This window comes from Dermacentor albipictus, chromosome 10 (genome assembly GCF_038994185.2).
Source record: "Dermacentor albipictus isolate Rhodes 1998 colony chromosome 10, USDA_Dalb.pri_finalv2, whole genome shotgun sequence".
Classification (NCBI taxonomy): Eukaryota; Metazoa; Arthropoda; class Arachnida; order Ixodida; family Ixodidae; genus Dermacentor; species Dermacentor albipictus.
The window spans coordinates 96,459,109-96,481,448 of record NC_091830.1 but is presented as its reverse complement, the minus strand read 5'-3'; the positions used below and the strand labels follow the sequence as shown (position 1 = coordinate 96,481,448).

The window sequence follows — 22,340 nt, the reverse complement described above, 5'->3', positions numbered from 1 at the left end:
GAATACGGGATGCTCAAGGCAGTCAAATACGTTAGTAAAAGCGTTCATTATTAATAAAAATCGTGCAAATGCACGATAGGGCGCGAAGGCAGCACAACTGCAAACATTTTACCATAGAACAGTCTATCTATTATTTGTATGAGACTGATGGAAGCCTAGACGCCTTGTGTGTGAACTTGTAGCGACCGTCCATCGGTTCGTTGTCCCCACCGTGGAGGTCATTGCCCCTTGCTCAAACCGAAGCGCTTGTCCAACAGCGCCACCAGCACTGCCGTTTGGCAAACCTGCTTTTGAATAAAGCCAGTCAGCTCTCCATGATGAATCTGACAAAACGTGTTTGACTTGCCTCCGCTAAACCGATGTCCCAAGAAACTCAACGAATCGCTCCGGCGAGCAGTTTTTCTCAACGCCATGATTGGCATTACAGAAAATGTATCAGAAGCAGCGATATGATTTTGAGGCAGCTTGTTAGGGATTCCTGTTGCGCTAGGCCAGAATTTATGCACAGGACGGAAAAAAAAGGGTAGCACTACATGTGGCTGCCAAGTTTTTTCTGCACAACCATGTTCACTGTGGTCTTCTTTATGTCGCGTGCGTTAATAAGGCATTAGAACGTAAATATAAGATATATCGATTGGTCACTTTCAAATAATTCGGAAATCAGCCTCCACAAAAAATTGTATTGAAATCGCATACTTCTCACTTGGTTTATCCGCTGTAATTAAAGGGAGGCCTCTCAAATCTTTACTGCGTTGGTTTACCTGATATTCCTATGTAGAGATGCAGCGGATTGGCAGCTCTCGCTACAGGTTTGAGAAAACGTGAGTTTTCGAATGATACTAAGCTTAAACCCTACATCAGTTGATTCGCAGGGTGGACTCCGTCATTAATAATGTTACGTACCCCCCCCCCCCCCACCACGCCACATCGTGGTAATATAAGATGAGCTGTAGATTTCACTTTCTTCGATTTTGCGCCGAGACCTAACCGCTGCTACGCCAGTGTGACATGAAAGGCCGCGAAGTACTTTCCTTGTATTTCAGCCATCGTGGCAGAATAAAGCTTTTTGAAACTTGCTAAGTCCAGTCTTTGGCTCTCCTATGATACAGAAGGCTCCACTGTCACCAGCAACAAAATAAGCAGGCTCGATCCATGACTCCAGAACCCATGACGTCATGTCTAGCTTCAGGAATAAATTTATTTTTGCTATTGCACTTTTTTTCTCTCGCTTAGCAAACCATTTTCACAGAGGAGTCGTCTTCATGGTTTTCCAGAAAGGCGATTTACCCATGCAGTTGAAAATATTTACCGGTGTCAGTTTTTTTAAAGAGCTAAAACAGACGGTTTGAGTACATAATGAAAACGATTATTATTCTCACATGTAGTTACCACCATTAGAAAACAAATAAAATATATAAAATGAATATAAAACATGATTAAAGCCGTATTTAGAATGCATGCAGATAATGGCACTCTGTTGTGAATTTTCATTTTCAAGAAGAGTTATTCATTTGCACCGATATCTCACCTGAATAATGCCAGTCATGACTGTGAGCGTAATGGCAACGTCAGTTCCAGATTGCTCAGTGTACACCTGGGCTCCACCACCTTCAGGGGCCGTCGCGTTCTGCGAGACAATGCCGTATTTTTGGACCACCACTCCTGTCATGAGTGCTGTTACAGGAAACATGCCTGCGAAAAGTGTTTGAGAGGGAGGCGTAAAGTAATGAAGGCACCGAGTTACTCATCGCCAGAATTCTCGGATTCCTTGTTTCATTTTACAGCTCATTGGAGAATTTGCGCACAATATTTTTCAGCGGTAAGTTACCTTTAGGGACCTAGTGTCGCCAAACGTGGTTTTCTGTGTCTTCATTTAAGTGTATACCGTAATGGCGTAACTCAAAGATGAAGAAATCGCAAAGTAGGGCATCTGAAGTGGCTGTGAATATTGTTAATTCATTTGTGAAATCTACGATTCCCATCTTCATTCACTTGGTCTATGATTGGAGTGGCAGGTTGGTATTTGATTACAAGCCTTCAAATGGCCTGTAGGCTCACTACACTGTGTTAGTTAGGAGGGCAACCAGTAAATTAGGAAGTACCTTTCCAACACTACTTTGTGCCACAATGCTTATTACTCGACGGATTCAAATATGTTGCGTTAGATCATGAAAGCAAAGTATTTTTATAGCATCTTTTATCGCTCAAGACATGCTTCCAAGCGCAGACATATGTTTCATGCACACACGTACCTAGAGATACATAAGGTGAACTGCCCATAATAACGTAGATCACTGCGGGATAGAGTGAACTGTACAGGCCCAGAACTGGATCTACTCCGGCTATAATGGCTGACACTAGACCTGTAACGAGAAAGAAGAATCCAGAAATAGAAAATAATTACCGCTAGTATTTCAATTTTAACACACATTCAGGAGAATAATATTGCTTAGAAACAGTATCCACTGTAAAAACGTTATAATTTGCAGCCACATTTTCTCACTTATGAAAAAAGAAGTCTGGGCTCTCCTACGCAAAAGAGCGTACAAATGGATGCCGCATTATACCAGATACAGTTGCTCATGCTTACCCGCAGTGGTGGCCTAGTGGATATAGTGTTGTGCTGCCAAGCACGAGGTCACGGGATCGAGTCCAGGCCACGGTGGTCGCATATCGATAGGGGCGGAAGGCAAAAATGCCTATTATGCTGGCTTTGGGATTACGTTATAAAGCTCCACGTGGTCAAAATTGATCCTGAGTCCTTCGCCATGGCGTGCGTCTTAATTATATCGGGGTTTTACGGAGTAAAACTCCACAATTTACATATTTGAAGTAATGATTTTCTCACAGAAATATCCGAATGTGTTTTTTCAGGCAGAACTCCATAAATAGTGCCCAAACACACTGCGGAGTTTGTGTCACACTTAAAGAATAAAAAAAATGTTCAGATAAATTTTACTTATAAGCTTTCTGCGTACTTGTGATGAGCTGCAGCGATACACTTCTTTTGAAAAAGAAAACTGGCTAGTTTTTGCTTATCTTCAGTTACACATCCATTGGGGGAAATTATGGATGATTTTCTTTTTTTTTCTTTTATTCATTCGGATGTCGTCTCTTTCTTTGTAGCATATGTGATACGTTATATTTTAAGGGATTGATATTTACACTGAGCAGATAAGATCTCTAAAGTTAGGCTCAAAATTAGGAATTGAAATGAGTCCTCTAATATTAATTCAAAAGACTTATGGGTGAATCGTTTAATTTCAATTTCTGGATGTTACGATCTATCGTGCAACTAAGTTACGCTACTTCTTTATATCCGAGTGAAAATTTCGAGCAGTGTTGTTCGATGCGGTTGAAAAAATTCCGTTAATACTAGAAATAACTATAGATAGCTTTTACTTAGATATGTTATCTACAATTACACATAGAAAGAATTGTGAAACATTGCATTTGTACTAATTATGACGACAGCTCAAGTTTTACTCTACCGACGGAGTTCTTGTGAGGAACTGCAGAAAAAAATTCTTTAGTGTCTTTTCACAAATACGTCATCCCACAATTTGACAAACTAAAATCACAAAAATGTTTGCTACCTTAATAGATGAGCTGGAGCAAATGTATAAGCAGGGAATCTTGAGTGAAAGACTTAGAATATTTCAATTAACTTTTTATAAACGTTTCGCTGTAGTTTTCTTTTTTTTTTAAACTTTATCAAATGTTCCCAGACGGGCAAATCCTTGCCTTTGCGTTTGGTTTAGTAGGGAATTCTGAGCGTACAGTGCTTCCTTTGCACGTGCCTTCTCACTTAACTGTACTGCATAGCTGCGGGCTACTATATAAAGTAACGAAGAACAAACTAAACCTAAACCACAATCTCTTGCGCATAATTGTTCTCTCACCTTGTGGCACGTGAAGAACAGCGACTGAAAGCCCCGCCAGGACGTCGGGCACAAGGAACATGCGAAGGTTGTAGCTCCTGATCCATGCTATGCAGGGAAAGAGTCCCAGCAGGAACGACGGGATGCCAAGCAACGCAGACTGGCACGCTTTCGCGGCTCTATCCCCGAACGAAGTCTCTTCCGGCGGCTCTCCTTCCGACACAGCAACAGCGTCGGCTGTGAGCGCCTTTCGGTCCACGATGACTTTGGGGTCCGCTGGTAATGTTGGAGCTGGAACGGTGTGGGCACGTTCCTGTTTGCGACTCATGACTGACTGATGCTGAATCAGTGTCGATTGCTGCTGTCAGCGCACATTTGCAAGGAATTATTTTTCGTAGCTATCAAAGCTCGAAACCGTTTCTCCTGAACGGGGAACGACCTGGCGAACGTTCGGCTGAGCTTGAAAATTCGAGACATGAAAACGATGCTAGGGATGTCAGCGAAAATTCGCTACGGCTTGTCGTATAGGCAACTTGCGCTGCTGTAAACTCCTACGGTGTGCTACTGCGGGGTTAGGAGTTTCAAAATGCAATGCCCATTGCTTAGAGAAAAGCAATAGCGCATAGTTTATACTGAAATGCACGTGTGTAGTGGCCTTCAACTAGCAAGGGAAGTTTTAACCAGATTTAGAAACCTCGTCGTCAAACACTTGCGTGTTTTTGCTTTTCACTGGCTGAAGCAATAAAAAATTACAAAAAGCACATGTGCAATGCCGTACAAAGCGTAACATATGGCTCTAATACAAGCGAGGTTGGAGAGAACACGTCGCACAGTTTTGACGTCGAATTTTTGTTGTTTTAGGCATCCACTTGCACGCTCTGTTTGTAGCTCGTAGAAAAGCACGTGAATTTGTTAAAGCACTCTAGGTAGCTTTAGTAACAAGGACATGAGAGAGAAGTGACATCGGGCTCTTTTCAAGGCTGCCGTTTTTTATTCGAGGTGACTCATGCGATACACGTGAAACGAGGCCCATATGTAGGAGTATTTCCGCGCCCTACGAGTTCACGGTCCTTTAGCGTCCACTGACATTTTCACCCCGCCTTTACTGTCTTCGCTATTGGCTTCTGACACTGCGACAAAGTCTGTGCTGTGCCAAAGGACGACTCCCTCCATAAACAGATAAATGTATGCCATTGTTGATTAAAGAAAATAAATCTTCATTACTATTTTCGTTTTGCACTCGCGTTTTCTTTTTTTGTAGCGAATATTACAGTTTATTCAAACTTGCAAGAAGTAGCTTCTTGAATGACGCGACGGTTAATTTCTTTTCGAGCGGCTTAAGATTGATGGCCTCTTTTTGAACAGTAATCACTAAAATAAACGAAACGATTTTCACAGTATAGTCCTTTTGTCGCATTAACGACTACGGAGCGTAAAGAGAGAGAAAGGATAATGATAAATGAAAGGCCGGTAAGCTAACCAGTTCTCAGCTTGGTTGGCTAGCCTGCACTCTGGAAGGGACATGCAATGTAAATGTTTCTCAAGAAACAGAAAAGGTGGGACTGTTTCTAATGTTACTGAGGAGCAACAAGATCTAAGGCACAGACGCTAATTGAGTAAATGGCCGCTTATAAATACTATGGGAGAAACTTCAACAAAAATAATTTAGAAAGTCGTGTCTACGCGTTACCATACGCTTTCTAAAGCCATTCGTGCAGCTTAGCGAGTAGGTGCAAACATCGATCGGGCAAATAAATAAAAAAAATTAATATATGGGGTTTTACGTGCCAAAACCATTTTCTGATTATGAGGCACGCCGTATTGAGGGACTCCGGAAATTTCGACCACCTGAGGTTCTTTAACGTGCACTGAAATCTAAGTACACGGGTGTTTTCGCATTTCGCCCACATCGAAATGCGGCCGCCGTGGCCGGGATTCGATCCCGTGACCTCGTGCTCAGCAGCCTAACACCATAGCCACTGAGGAACCACGGCGGGTGCAAATAAATTCGGGTGCAAAAAGTTATACAACCCCTCCTCAAATATTTCATGAAATCAGCCTTCGATGAACTGCATGCAGTTAGAAGGCAACCACATGAAGGTGATGCTTGATTTCAAGAACTTTCCTGCTAACGCAATTAATGAAACATGTACAACGATCACTCAAGGGATTTTTGTGGCGTTCCAATGTTCTTTCGAGTACTACTGGCATATTATCTCGGTTATGCTTGCGATGAAGTCACTGATTTGTTTTGATATGTTCCTTGTAAAAGGACTGTTTACAAAATTTCAAATCACGGCAACCCACCAGTCATAAGAGGATACCTTGCGGTATGTGTGAATTCCGTCGCGTCAGTAGCAGCTGTCACACACGGAGTGTGTGGTTTGCAATCCATGAACACAAAGCCGAGTAAATTAGCGTTTCATATGCTCACACGAACAGACTATACTTCTCTGGAGAATTAGTGCGAACTGTTTTCAGCACCGCACCACTGCCAGCCGAACGGGAACAACGAAAACAAAAGACAGCTGCACGGCCACTTCGAACGCACCTGTGTCGGACCGGAATCTCGAATGTGTGCCTCGGTACAAGAGGTGTTTTCACAGAACCACTTTTTTCATTTCCTCTTTTCGAATGCGCCGTACGTCAATTCCAAGGACGACGCACGCACCGCGCTTCGCAACAACCTCCTCGGCCTTCAGTGAAACGCGACATCATCGAGAAGTCCCGCTTGTCCACTTGACATATGTCGCTGATGTATTCTAACTAGCCTATCCTCGTACTTTTTTTCCTTGCTGTCATCCAGGAAAGCGCGCCACGAAGTATCTAACGCGATTTATCCACACCAAGTTTCAGCTTTTGATGCTGTGTAAAGCTGGCATAGGGAGCTGCTATAGCGAGCATCATATCCCTAATTAATGCTTCCCGAAGAAGCGTACCTGTAATCTTTGCACATGTGTAAATTTATTGTATCAGTCAACAACCTAATCATCCTCCATCACGAAAACATTTGTTCATCATAATAGAAATCGACGTGGGTGCAACCCCTTTTACATATCACTTGTCGAGTTGGGTTCTTCCCTTACGAATAATGTTGGCCCGCAGTGAAAGCGCTTACGTGTTTTACCCTTGAAGTTCCCTGCAGGCACGCCACGACATGAGCGCGCATATAGTCATGCATTCATGGGCTCGCGGTTGCAGAACTGTTCCAGTACGCCCCTTCAGGTTTCATGAAGACAGGGTTATTAAAACGTAGCTTTGTACAGATGAATGTGAATTTAGGTCAAATCCTTAAAAATGCCATCGTATTGACACGTGTACTTGTTTATCTTTTTTTGGGGTGACCGCTTTTCACCGTCTAACAAATGTTATTGCTCAGCGCAGGACACGACTGCATGTACCGGAAGTTTCTAGAATGTTATCGATGGTTCTATTCGTTATCCGGTTGTCACTGAAGGTTAAAAAAAATTGTGGGGTTTTATTGCCAAAAGCACTTTCTGATTATGAGGCACGGCGTAGTGGAGGACTCCGGAAATTTCGACCACCTGGTGTTCTTTAACGTGCACCTAAATCTAAGTACACGAGTGTTTTCTCATTTCGCCCCCATCGATATGCGGCCGCCGGGGCTGGGATTTCATCCAGCGACCTCGTGCTCAGCAGCCCAACACCATAGCCACTGAGCAACCACGGTGGGTACCGAAGTTTGTGTAACCTCGTTGTATGAGCGACACGAATTGTGTAGTACTTTCTGGAAGACATGCGGGCACCAGCGATTACTGTGAAACCTTCGATGACCCATGTATCAACACCGACGCGCTTGACCCGCAGGTCAGATTTTCGACTATCGCCGACTGTGTTGTCCGCTATCGTTGTTCTTTGAGTATACCTGTTTTTGAGGGCACAGATATGCCCACTAAAACGCTAGCTTCGTTACTCACAGTTTTGCTACTTTCTTCACCGTTACTACTGCGTGACAATATACGTTAAATTGCCGTACTTGAGGGTGCATTCAGAATCTCAGCATACATGCAATGCATCGGGGCTGCCGGAATTAGCTTTACCAAATACTCAAACATAAGTAGAGCCCCTTGAAATCAGGTGTTCCTCCACTCGTGTTTCCCAAACACAAGCCTTCGATTACTATTCTTTTGCAAGCAAGGGAGATCCCGCAGCAATCTGCAGCTATAACGACAGCCGCACCACTGCATTTGGACTAACCGGTCACAATACATTAATGTATTTACTCGGCTTAGATGAATCAAGTTTAATTACCCTAGTAATACTACCCCCTGTGGACCTTACAGAAACACCTTGTCCTGCCCCTCTTGTACTGCAAGTAGTACTCGAACAAAAAAAAAGTGGCATACTTGAGTATCAGCTGCTCCACTGAGAGTCACGTTTACTTTTTCGCACTTTTTAGTGGCACGAGCATCAAGTGACACCCCTGTTTCTTGAGCAGCACTTGCGCTTCACCTCCTGAGGTGACCGGGGGAGAAATTCAAAATTCATCAGAAAAATGCTGAAAAACAAAGTAGTACAGTACAACAATAATGGGTTTTTTTATGCATAATATCACAGAGGATAAAATTGGCTGCGAGTTACTGAAGTGTGTGGAATAATTAGAATTAGTTAGAAATTCCTGATTACCGCACACCAAAGCACAGATTCGTAGACTTTATATGCCCGCCGCGCGAGCACGACTTAGGCGAAATTACTGAAAACATGAACGTAGTGACGCAGTAATGATGTCACACAAAAGAATGTTGTATATTTAACCAGATAATTAAGGAAAAACAATTTCCTGGCATAGACTGAACATTTGGCTAGCCGAGCGGATGTGACGTCACTCTCTCCTCTCTCGCTTCTCGTTTCGTGGCGCTCCCCTGCTCGCTCGCTTTCTCGCAACAGCGGAGCGCGCACGCTCGTTACAGGCTCTGAAGTCAGCAGGGCAGAGGGTGCGTAAAGCCTGTTTCACATGCAAGCGATTGGGCGAATGGAGCGAACAGCGGCGCGGCGCTGCGAAGCTTTTCGCGAGGTTTCGTTTCACATGCGTTGCCGCCGCGCGTTTTCCGCCGCTGCGAATATCAGTGTTGCTGGCAAAAAAATGGGACTTTCAGCCAGTTTCGGTAGTTTGCGACAACCAATATAAGCGTGGCTTTGTCCCTGCCGCTCAAATCATTATTTTATAAGTACATATCCTGCGCTGAGCAATTATCAATTCGTTGAAAAGCTCTCTTGGCATGTTGCCCGTACCACGTGTAGCAAGTAAATAAACATCCTCCTATGCGCAGGCTTTCCCACACTAGTCCCCCACTGGTCACGTGTCGCGACGGGCCGTTCGGAAGCGGTGCTGCCGCTCTGCCGCTGCGACAAAATTCCAACTTGCCCGAACCTCGGCGCCCCCGCCGCAAGTGCCGCCGCCACCGCTCGAAACAGATTTCTGCGGAGCGGCGGCAGGATTCGCGAGCATTTTCGCTTGCATGTGAAACAGGCTTAAGGTGCGCTTCATGCGTCGCTCGCTAGTGGGCTACGCCCCGCCAGGTCGCACCCGCTGCGCTTCCTCCTCGCCCGCATATCATGCCAGGGGAAATGCGTTCGATCGCTTAACCTAAAGCACAGCAATGCCGATGTGCGCGTGCCACTAAGAGACACCTGGGGCCCTATAACGTAAAACTATTCCAATATGTTTTTATTCCAATCACCTGACGTCAAATTTGCGTAACCGCCGACGCAAGCGACGGGCGGTCACCCGCAGGTTTGTCTGAACAGACCAATCAAACGCTCTCCTCTTTCATAGGAGGTCGCTTTTGTGGGTTTGAAAAACGAACAACATTGCCTACACTGAGTGGCTTGTCTTATCTAATTGGCTCACAAGAGGCGAGGAGCACGCTCAAGTGGAGAGGGATTCGATAGGGCCGAGTCACTACACTGAAAATCGATAACCGAATGAAGAGGGTCGTGCCGGCGTCTGCAATTTGTCCGCTTTCAACGCGATAGGGTTAAGGAGCTCGTGTCGCAGAAAAGCCGGTGTCGTCGGCGTCGGTGTCGGCGTTCGCGGCGTTGGCCGTGAGTGATAAATCCCGGCAGGCACTTCATGAATAAAAAACAACTTGCAAGATGGGCTGGATGGGAATCGAACCAGGGTCTCCGGAGTGTGAGACGGAGACTCTACCACTCAGCCACGAGTTCCATGCTTCAAAGCGGTGCAAAAGCGCCTCTAGTGAATGCGGTGTTGCCTTAGAAAAGAGCCGTAGAAAGTTACACTGCGGTGCATACCCGTAATTATGAACATGTAACTTACAGAAGTTGCAGTTACACGAGTAGGGAAGTGCGTTTCCGCTACATTTCTTCAGTGCTTCCTGCGCACGCAGAGCCATCTTGCGGCAAACGCAGAAGATCTCCTCCTCTCAATGTATGGTGCTGCCCCGGCAGGTGGCGCGTCACGCGCGCATTGGGGTTGTGCGAGGACAGGTGTGAGGCGCGTCGCGTCCCGGACTCCCTCTCCCCTGACGACGTTTCTCCTTGCTCCCACACGGGTTGCAGAATCAAGCGTCCTTCCATTCTTTAGATCACTATCTCTCTATCTCTCTGCCCGTGCCGATCACGACGTTTGGCTGGCGTGCGTCGTTCCCCCGGGGCTCCGAGACACAGAGTTCTTTGGTTCGTTCCGCTTGCTCAGGCGCACGTTTCGTTGCCGCGCCGAACGCTCCGTTGCTCGACGCTCACCGCGTCCGATGCGGGGCGCCTCGTAAGTGATCGCTGCGCCGTAGCCCATTGTCTTACGCCCCTTGGCGGTTCGACGGGAATGCTATCGCGTTCCACTCTTGAAGGCGAAGCTTAGGCGTCCTCCAATTTTTCCTTACTTAGCTTGCGGTGGCTCGTCGACAATCGCGGTGGCATGTGACGGAAGTTTAAGAATGACGCTCAAACGGATCCTCAGCAAAGAAGAGTTGGCAGAACGAGGTCGTAAACGTGCCGAAAGTGCATGAACACGTTACAGGGCCCCGCAAAAAGCTTTATTACACGCAAATAAAGCCATGCTCTCCGACAGCTGCGAGTAGCCAGTGCCTGAGCGATCGGCGGCAGCCATCTTTTATTCCTTTCGGAATGGGGCAGCCTGCGGCTATTCAGAAGAAAATTCAGTTTTGTTTGGCATATTAATGCATCTTTATCGTGTACACGTCACTTTGACCCAGTGACTTTTTGCGGTTCTGTGACGTCGCGTGAGAGGCAGGTTATGTGGGCGCAGCCCGAAAGCTTTTGACCAATAGCCGAGCGCTAATGTCGAAGCGGCGTCGAATCTGAAATAACTATTTTTATTTTGTTAGGTCAAATCATGCATAATCCTTGTGTACACGTTATACCACATGTGGAGCTATCGCGGTTTTTGTGACGTCTCGTAAGAGACAGGTGAAACGGGAGTTGTCTAAAAAGTTTTTGACCTATCGCGGAGGCCTGATTGAAGAAGTAGAATAGAAAAGTTTGGAAATATTTTACGTTATAGCGCCCCTGAGTCGAAATATTAGGGTCGCTTACCATTTTTTGTTTATAGATTTATGCAGCGTGTAAGGCACATATCTCAAATAGTTATAAATAGCCACAAATAGGTGAAATGTATTACGCCTTCTGAATGCATTTTGCGCTGCCGAACGTCTATGTGCAGTGGATTTCTTACGAAATCAGAAGCTATACGCAGCTTCATAAGGTTGGCGCAGCTACCCAAGCTACTCTTTTCCGGGTAATTCTTCCGTATCCCTAAATATGTTTACTTCCGATTGCGCACATCTCATTCGCGTATTCAATGTGGGGGCGATGAGGCTTCCTAGAAAGGATAATCTTTGCTCTCTTCGGTACAAGGCATTCATAGATTACGCTTTGTGCAGCCTTCGAAGTGGAAGTAGTTACTGATAGAATGTGCTGATTGGAGCTGGTTGTGTGTGGTTTCGGTCTTCTTCACTTCATCCTGGCTGAAGTGTTTTTCGACTTAGTTCTATGAAAGTAGTGATGTTGAACTTACAAATGGACCTAACGTTTACATGAAAATGTCTGTCTGGAGTTCCTGTCAGATAGAAAGTAGCGGAATGATCTGGGGCAGCCGCAAACTTACTGGATGACAGGGTATGCGTTCTGCCGATTGAAGTTGAAATTAGTCTAGAAGTTGGCTGGATTGCGAAGTCCCTAAACGACAATTGAGCATGTACGGGCTACCTGTGTTCACTACGGGTCCCTGGAGATCGTGTGACACATCTTGTGTCAGGCGAACGGGGACCATTTTGTGAAAATCCACTGCTGATGTCGTCAACACGCTTGTTTAGATGCAGAGAGGTATACCCGCACTGCGTCAAACTGGCAACACTGGCAACTGTGAGCATGTCGATCATCAGGAATGTTATACACATATTTTTAGTAAGATGGATGTTGAACGGTCCCATTGGGGAATCCGCATTATCCAGTATGGGTTATGCTATTGGAGCGTGCTACCCGATAATACTAAAGCCGTTTGAATAAAAGTGCAGCGATATCTTGAAGGATAAAGTACCCTTGCCGCCATCAACGCTAGTTTTTGACCTGCGGATCTGGCTAGACACCTTCGATGTTCTGGAACAACAGGAGGACTGGGTACGCTCATACTTTCTTGCGCGTCGGTTACCAGTAACGTAATTGACTGGACGTGAGCGCATAAGCACGATCACTGAATTGCGCTCCGTTCCAACGCTGGTTGCGCATGCGATAGTTGTCCATAAACTACGAATTATCACTCTGCAGGTGATGTTGGTAAAAGTCCTGTCGCAAAGATTTACCCGTGAACCGTATAACTACGCACTGTTCATTATGTAAGAATCATTACTGGCCAAGAAAATCATTTGCTTAGACGAATGCGATTGTAGGGAGTCAAGAAGGAGGATGTTTCTGAACCAAGAGCTTGTGCTGTGTGTTGATCAACTCATGCTAGCAGACCAGCAACCTTAATAAGTAAGAGCATGACATATTTTGGGTGAGTAGGGCAATAAAAACAAGTATTGATCAGTTGGCCAGTATTCGAGAAGAGCAGGGGGATAAGAATGAAAAGTCAAATGCTAGGTTGTCCAAGAATAAGACACACTGATGCCGACTACACCTAGACAGAAGATAGGGGTGAGGGAACTGCTTAAGAAAGTTTACAATATTTAAAACTGAAAACAGTAACTCGAGGTAACGCAAACCAAGACTACTGCAACTGATGGAGAGTCTACCATTTGCTTTCTCATGACATTACTATGACTGAACTAGAGAGACATCTTTCCAGGCCTAATGAGGTGTAGCGTGTAATCATACTTACCGAATTGAAATATCAGTACATTTTATCTACAGCCTACAATGCCTGCTGCTGTGCATGCAACTAACATTTGCACTAATCAGTTAGGGACGAATGGCTCCAGAAAAGCAGAGCCTTCCCAGCAACAATATGTAAAATGTACATGATTGAAAAAGTGAGAAAGTTACACGTGCATTCTGCTTTTGTAATTCTTCTTACGCCTTATTTACCTGTCCTGTCGATCATGTTCCTCTCTAATTACACTCAGGTCATCTCCCTATATGTAACGCAGATAATGACTGAAATGTCGCCACACGAATTGGGGTGCTGTAGGAAAAGCAGCGAAGAAGCGGGTTCTGTAGTGCGGCCTAATAAGGTGGCGGTAATGATGCCAGCAATCTGGCGATGTTTTTAAAGTGACTAAAAATAGTTTGCTTTATGACCCGAATGCATTCTAACCTGAACTAATATTAAACCAATTCGTACCGCTGTTACCATAATGTAATCGAGGGAATTCATTTGATTTCAGCAAAAGCAAATCTTGATTCAAGTAATGAGAACCTTTTAAACTCCTTCAAATTCCCAGTCTCATGGAAGCTCTTTACTTTAACACAACGAGATTTCAAGTAGAAAATTTGTGCGCGCAGATGTATGCATATGCATGTGGAGCCCGCTGCGACCAATGTAAACACTTAAGCAATTTTAAAGCTGCTTCATAAGATAAGAAGCACACTTTAGAGCATCTTGCAACTTTCCTTCTTTGTAAAATGTAGCGAAAATGATAACATTACAGACTCAGCTAACTTCAGAAAGCTGTTGCTTTTGAAGGGTGGGAGATGGAAGGCACACTAGAAGTACATTGTTCTTCCACTATAAAAAGCTACCTGCACATTTCATCACGGAAATTTCCAATTGCCAGTCGTTCTATGTAACATTTGCGTTGTTCTTATGTTGCCCTATTACACTTAATGGCGTGGAAATATAGGGGTACAAACTATGTGCACAAAGGTCACAAAAAGCCGATACAAACGCCCGTTTACGCTCTTTTCTTGCGCTTTGTGCGAATTGGTACTTGAGCTCTCTGTCCTTCTCGGTAGTGGGCGTCGTAACCTTACGAGCATTGTACTTCAGCGCGAAATATCCATGTCTAACAGGCACCTTTGAAGAAGTATACACGAGAAAAAAAGTACCCTGCCTTCGTCTGTTATGTTTGCCAAAATATTCGATTTTAACATCGCATACGCTAAACATTAACATTTATACCACTAACGCAATCTAGGTATAAGGATAGTTTCGCATTCATTTCGAATACATAGTACCAATGCTCCAGACAATTGAGCTGTTGTTTCCAGTTCGTAACATATGCACCGTTTTATTATATAGCCTGCATCTGCTTGCATGACGTTATTATTTCCGATACGTTTTGCACCTTTATAGCTTCAATTGAGTAAAGCTTTTTATCCTCATTGGCCACGTTTGCTCGGTGCCGTGTTATGTCCATCTGTTTGCTGTCCCCCCCCCCCCTTTTGCTGTCTGTGTCCCTGTGTTACTTAGAGGAGCAAAGATGTGCACAAGTAAAGATCACCGCATAGTGCAGCACTTTTAGTTTGCTAGCAAAGCACAATCACTTCCCGTTCAGAGTTGCTTTACCAGAAAAACCCCTCATTTGATCAATTGAAGTCATTGTGCTCTATTGGCACGGCCAAGAAAGACGACGAGACGTGCGCACGTCCTAGAGGGAAAGCAGCACAGGCGGTGAACAAAAACTTCGTGGTTGTGAAAAAAGCTCAAACGAGAATTAAGAGCAAAGCGATTGAACTTTGTGCGCCTCGATCTGCAAGGACTAGCTAAAGATATAACTAAGAGTGAGAGGGGGGCGTTAAATGTTTTCTTTTCCGTTAAAACGCACAAACCCGAAGCTCCCCTCTGGTACCTGGCACCTGGCAAGCTGGTACCTGGCAACATTGCGTGAGTAAGTTCCTTCAGAAAAGTTTGAATAGCCTAGTAATAACTGATCCCTTTCTTACAAAAAGTTCAGGGGAAGTAGCCCATTTTTTCGAAGAAAAGAGTGACCTAGATTATGCTTTTTCTGTTGATGTAGAAGACTTTTTTATTCAGTGCCCTATCCGGACCTGTTTGCCTCTGTTAAAGATTGCATAGACGAGAGCGGCCCAGTGGCTTTCCAAAATGCCGCTGGTATCACTGTTGATAAGTTTTTAGTCCTTTTAGGATTTTATTTCTGAAGTACTTTTATCTTGTTTGACGAGCAACCTTACCTGCAGAAGAAAGGCATATGCATAGGCTCTTACATCGCCCCCATACTTTGCAATATCTTTTTATCATCCATCGATCGCTCTCTACACCATCGTTTTAACCATTTTATTAATGACAAAGTCCTTAAAGTGTTTCGTTACATGGACGACTTCTTAGTGGTTTTAAACAAGCAGTGCTCCGTTTCGAACGAGGCTACAGTGAGCAGTGTTTTAGACGATTTTAGAAACCTGGGGAAAGGGCTATGTTTTACTTAGGAGCTACCGGATAATGGTTTACTTCAGTTTTTAGGTTTACAGTTAAAGTTTTCAGATGGGCACATTTGTTGGGCTTACTCCCCTCGTGCGCAAGAAGGGCTCATGCCATACAATTCGGCCCACTCAAAGGTAGTAAAAAGAGGCATCGCCAACCTCTGCCTGGAGTCATCGCTCCGGAAGTCGTGTGTTCATGAGATGCAAGGAAGTTTTGACAACCAATTGGGCAGGCTCGTTGCAGCTGGCTTCCCTGAGTCGGTCTTGGTCCCTGTGGCAGAAACGCTTTTGAAGAAGGTGAAGGCTGGGGTAAGCAGGGTAGAGCCGAAGAAGAAAGAGTGGCCTGTAGTGGTACCATACATCCATAAAGTCACGCACAGCCTGAAAAAAGTGGTGAACCGGTATAATGTACCGGTGGTGTTCTTCGCTCCCCAAAAGCTTGTCCAGCTAAGCCGTCGCATAACTTGCGAAAGCCAAATGCCTGGCCGTCAGAAGAAGCATGGCCAGTGTTTCGTAAAGTGTGCCACAAAGGTCGTATATGAAATTCCTCTGTCCTGCGGAAAATCCTACATTGGACAGACGGGGTGTTGTGTCAACGACCGGCTTAGGGAGCATGCAAAAGGTATAAAAAATAATGAAGGTGAGCGACTTGTGGATCACTGCAGGGCTTGCACCGATTGCGTTCCACGGTTCCGCGAAGCGAGGATTTTGGGCAGAGGCAAACATCAGACATCGCGTCAAACATTGGAAGCCTTCTACATCAAGAAAGCGGGTCCTAACTGTGTTAGTGATACATCTGTTTTTCTTTACGAGGCTGAGCTGAAGTTTCTATCCCGCCTACTTTGATAAAACTTTGTACTCCATGTTGCCTTGTACGCATGCGCGGTGTTTTGGAGGGCTATATATGTCGAGTGCTTTCAACCTCATTTAACAGTTGAAGTAGCGCCCGTGGTGTCGTCGTCTTTCTTGTGTGTGTTGTTTTTTGGCGCAAAATATTTTCAGTATGCAAGCTAATGTCGAACAACAAAAGAGACGCAATTCTGAACTCGTTATAAATGGAGTGCCTTTCACAGGGGCGCCGTTTGCTTTAATGAGCACTTTATTATATCAGGGGCTTCATGTATATCTCAGGCAAGTAACTGTGTTTTTACAACGTACACCACGTCCAACATCCAAAACTCAATGTTCATGTTTCCAACTACAGAATTAGAAATCTCCACACTAATCAAAAACCTAAAAAAATAACAGTGCATGTGGTGCTGATGACAGTAAATTTCAACCTATAAAATCCATCAGCCAGATGATGAGTTAGCGGTAAGGGGGGAAATAGAAGAATTCCAGATCAAGCTACAGAACAGGTATTCAGGTTTACCTCAGGAAGAGGAGCTTAGTGTTGGAAATATGAACCACATTCTTATGGGCATTATTAAGGACTGTGCAATAGAAGTCGGTGGTAACTCCATTAGACAGGCTGCCAGTAAGCTAACGCAGGATACGTAAGATCTGATCAAGACACGCCAATGTATGAATGCCTCTAACCCTACAGATAGAACATAACTGGCAGAACTTTCGAAGTTAATCAATAAGCGTAAGACAGCTGACATAAAGAAGTATAATAAGGATAGAATTTAAAATGCTCTCAGTAAAGGAGGAAGCCTAAAAACAGTGAAGAAGAAACTAGGAATAGGCAAGAATCAGATGTATGCGTTAAGAGATAAAGCCGGCAATATCATTACTAATATGGATGAGGTAGTTCAAGTAGCTGAGGAGTTCTATAGAGATTTGTACAGTGCCAGTGGCACCCACGATGATAGTGGAAGAGAGAATAGCCTAGAGGAATTTGAAATCCCACAAGTAACGCCTGAAGAAGTAAAGAAAGCCTTGGGAGCTAAGCAGAGGGGGAAGGCAGCTGGGGTGGATCAGGTAAGAGCAGATTTGTTGAAGAATGGTGGGCAGATTGTTTTAGAAAAACTCGCCACCCTCTATACGCAATGCCTCTTGACTTCGAGCGTACCGGAATCTTGGAAGAACGCTAACATAATCCTAATCCATAAGAAAGGGGATGCCAAGGACTTGAAAAATTATAGACCGATCAGCTTACAGTATGTTGCCTACAAACTATTTACTAAGGTAATTGCAAATAGAACCAGGACCACCTTAGACTTCTGTCAACCAAAGTACCAGGCAGGATTCCCTAAGGGCTACTCAACAATAAACCATATTCACACTATCAAGCAGGTGATAGAGAAATGTGCTGAATTTAACCAATCCTTATATATAGCTTTCATTGATTACGAGAAAGCGTTTGATTGAGCCGAAACCTCAGCAGTCATGGAGGCATTACGAAATCAGGGTGTAGACGAGCCGTTTGTAAAAATACTGAAAGATATGTATAGCGGCTCCACTGCCACTGTAGTCCTCCATAAAGAAACCAACAATAAGGAAAGGCGTCAGGCAGGGACATACGATCTCACCAATGCTATTTACAGCGTGTTTACAAGAGGTATTCAGAGACCTGGATTGGGGAGAATTGGGAATAAGAGTTAATGGAGAATATCTTAGTAACTTGCGATTCGCTGATGAAATTGCCTTGCTTAGTAACTCGGGGGAGCAATTGCAATGCATGCTCACTGTCCTGGAGAGGCAAAGCAGAAGGGTGGGTCTAAAAATTATTCTGCAGAAAACTAAAGTAATGTTTAACCATCTCGGAAGAGAACAGCAGTTTACGATAGGTAGTGAAGCACTGGAAGTGGTAAAGGAACACATCTACTTAGGACAGGTAGTGACTGCGGATCCGGATCATGAAACTGAAATAATCAGAAGAATAAGAATGGGCTGGCGTGGGTTTGGCAGGCATTCTCAGATCATGAACAGCAGGTTACCATTATACCTGAAGATAAAAGCGTATAAGAGCTGCGTCTTACCAGTACTCACGTACGGGGCAGAAACCTGGAGGCTTACTAAGAGGGTTCTACCTTAACTGAGAACGACGCAACGAGCTATAGAAAGAAGAATGATAGGTTTAACGTTAAAAGATAAGAAAAGGGTAGATTGGCTGAGGGAACAAACGCGAGTTAATGACATCCTAGCTGAAATCAATACAAAGAAATTGGCATGGGCAGGACATGTAATGAGAAGGGAAGATAACCGATGGTCATTAAGGGTTACGGACTGGATTCCAAGGGAAGGGAAGCGTAGCAGGGGGCGGCAGAAAGTTAGGTGGGCGGATGAGATTATGAAGTTTCCAGGGACAACATGGCCACAATTAGTACATGACCGGGGTAGTTGGAGAAGTATGGGAGAGGCCTTTGCCCTGCAGTGGGCGTAACCAGGCTGATGGTGAAGACGATGAGATGATTATTCAGCGACTTACGCATATATGCAACCTGATTTTGAGTACCAGAATATTTTCAGATAAATTAAAAATTGGAAAAATCTCTGTCATACACAAGGGAGGTGATAGAATTGACATAAATAATTATAGCCCAGTTTCAGTCCTACCAATCCTTTCGAAAGTAGTTGAACAAGTTATAAACATCAGGCTACTAAACTTCTGCAAGCGAAACGATATCATCGCCGCGAAGCAACACGGATTCCAGAAAGAGAAATCTACTCAAATGGCGCTAACGAAAATTAAGGACAAAATAATAGACAACCTTGAGCAGAAAACATATACATTAGGTGTTTTTCTCGACTTTAAAAAGGCATTCGACTCCATTAAGCACCTATTTTACTGTACAAGTTATATAAGTATGGCATTAGAGGAACGGCTCTCACATTAATAAAGAATTACCTCTTAAATCATCATCAGTACACGAATATTACGAATGCAAAGTCCAGCTTAGATCAGAAACAGTATGGAGTTCCACAAGGATCAATCCTTGGGCCGCTGTTATTTCTGCTTTATATAAATGATATAATTAACGTGCCCTCTTCACCAGAAATAATACTGTACGCTGATAATACCAATGTATTCATCTGCGGACAAGCCCTAGAAGTCCTCCAAGTAGAAACCAATGTATGGCTGGAAAACTTGTCGAGTCGACGTGGCTCCACGCTAATGAACTAAAGTTAAACACTAAAGAAACTAAGTACATTATATTACGCGCTCGGAACAAGTGTAGTAACTTTATAGAAAGGTCCTGCGAGCTACGGGGCGCAAGGTCCCATAGAGCGGGCTACTCCCTCGTTGGGACCGGGAGTTGTAACTCCCTGGCCGCATCGAGGGCTCGCTGGACGGCCCAGAGCTGCTCTGCCAGGTCCGTGCTGCTTAATGCGTCTTGTTGCCTGGCGGAGTCTTGATCCTTGTTTGCGTGGGTCCGACCACACGGCCAGAGCAAGTGTATAAAACAAGAAATACTTATCCAATTTCGCGATTAATCTATCAAACGGGATCGAATCCCGGCCACGGCGGCCTCATTTCGATAGGGGTGAAATGCGAAAACACCCGTGTGCTTAGATTTCGGTGCACGTTAAAGAACCGCAGATGGTCGAAATTTCCGGAGTCCTCCACTACGGCGTGCCTCATAACCAGCAAGTGGTTTTCGCACGTAAAACCCCATAATTTAAGATGAATCTATCGAACGTGTAGCAACGCATAAATTTCTTGGTGTCATATTTCACGAGCATCTTGAGTGGTCACCTCACATCGAAAAAGTTCGCACTGGTATATCTAGGTCCATTGGTATTATGTATATAATAAAGAACCTTTTGCCTATCTGGCTAAAGAAACAACAATCCTGCTCTAAACATTATCCAGGAAAGGAAATCATTCAAAGCTTTCAAGAATAACATCACTTTGTATCTATTGTCCCTGCAGGCATGACCACTCCTTTTGTTTTTGTTTTCTGTTGTTTCTTACAGCATCTTCCTAATTGTACGTGAATGTTCAATATGAAATAACTCCCGTTTCAATGTTAACCAACCACTCTGTACTTCCATCTCGTTTAGCGTTTATTTCATGCGCTGAATCTTTTGTGCTCTCCAATGAGAGTAAGAAGGGCGCAGACTCCTTGTCAGGCATCCACTTGCCTTTTGGTCGGCACCCTAGGGAACTGTACCATACGTTGTCTGAATAAACTCTTCGACTCTTTGACTGTTAGTCCAAATATCTGCACTCCTGCACTAATTTGAACCCATTTGCAAGACAACATTTTACCTAGTTAGTGTTTGCGCACAAATATTAAATTCAGTTTAAATAATTTTGTTGTAGAAAGCAAAAACTTCTGCATGCTGGTGCTGATTCTTTTTTCAATGAAAGTAGCGAGAACAAAACACAAAGAGAGACACTCAAAGCACTGATTCTCCTATAGGTTTCTTTTCGCAAGTTTCTGTGCTTCGCTTTGTATCCACGGCAAGAGTGAACGATTGCTCACATTTCTCTTCAAGATTCTTGGCTTGCGTAAGTACGATCATTACCTATTCAGAACAGAGTGTAGTAAAGACACCCGACACAAACTTTTGTGAAATGCTACGGGATAGCTTAATTCAAAATTTATTGCTTGGAACAGCATACCTGGATCCGCCAGTAACGCTCCCTTCGTTGCAGTGTCGTCATCCATCGCTGCTTTGGTTATCTTCTAATACCGTTTTAAGGCACACACTAGGTTCCTTGATTCAAGGTCTCACAAACTCAGTCCTTCCGGAGAAAGAAATGTCATGTAGAAATACATAACAAAACGCGCATATTCTTCATAATTGACTACGGCAAATCTAGCGCTCAACTGAACACTTCCACTATACAGAATTGCTCTGGCAAAATTTGTCCTCAGCGAGGCCTACAATGCCTGGTCAGCTCGAAAACACCTTATCTAAGGCGACTCTGGTGCTACGCCTTAGCCGGCCCTGCTGATTGTCGCTTACCAAAGTTCCGCGCCATGCATTAGGCGTCCTTGCCGTACGTATCCAAAGTGCTATCTTGCGTGCGTCGGCGTATTGCCGATACACGAGGTGTCAGCGCGCACGCCCTTCACACCTTCCTTATTATCAGTGTCCGTGGATTGCAAGATATTGACGAGGCGTAGAGAGGAGTAGAGTAGAGACGAGGAGATAGTATGAAGTTAGGCTACTTGGTGCCCAGTCGACGTGTCAAAATAGCGAACGACCACTAAGGGAGATGCACGACAAACACGGGCTACGTTGAAGAAATTCCACTGCTCATCGAGTGTGACCGAGAGCGAAGCCGATTGGCCTTGCAAATAAGTGGACTGGCGTGAATTATCACGTGTGGCTGAGCAAGAATGCACAAATGGTCCGATATTCATTCCCACGCGTATCATTAACGCACATTGCGTCGTTCAGGTGCAACAGAAAATACATCTCGTAGTACATTGTGATTAGTGCAACCGATCTAATACTGGTGTTTTGACATATGAATCGGTTAAATTTTAATTGCAGGACGTGTAAGCGCTGTTCAAACGAAGTTTTGCGTTTTACTTTAGCGTTGTAATCAGTGCCATCGACGTAGTACCCAAGTTTTCATATGCGCGCTTGCTAGATATTTGATTCCAAGAAGTGTGACGAATGTTTGAAAGAAAATCTCACCTCTCGCCAGGAGTAGTCATATTTTCTATGGAAAAGAAAAACCCTTTCTTGAAAGGCAGCGTGCTCGACCGTCGTATATTAGCCTACATCAGACAGTGC

General features: G+C 44.4%; 1 protein-coding gene across 1 annotated transcript in view; it reads right to left on the bottom strand.

Annotated features, from left to right (window-relative positions):
* LOC135921467 (sulfate transporter-like) overlaps positions 1–21,352 on the bottom strand; it is a 108,025-nt gene extending 86,673 nt beyond the window's left edge. Inside the window, exons 1-4 of the mRNA XM_065455828.2 lie at positions 21,214–21,352; positions 3,903–4,172; positions 2,253–2,363; positions 1,529–1,692 (exon numbers count right to left, since the gene is read on the bottom strand). Of these exons, the coding sequence (XP_065311900.2) occupies positions 1,529–1,692; positions 2,253–2,363; positions 3,903–4,172; positions 21,214–21,259 (591 nt within the window). The 5' untranslated portion in view covers positions 21,260–21,352. The remainder of the gene's footprint in view (positions 1–1,528; positions 1,693–2,252; positions 2,364–3,902; positions 4,173–21,213) is intronic.
* Positions 21,353–22,340: the final 988 nt, after the last annotated feature.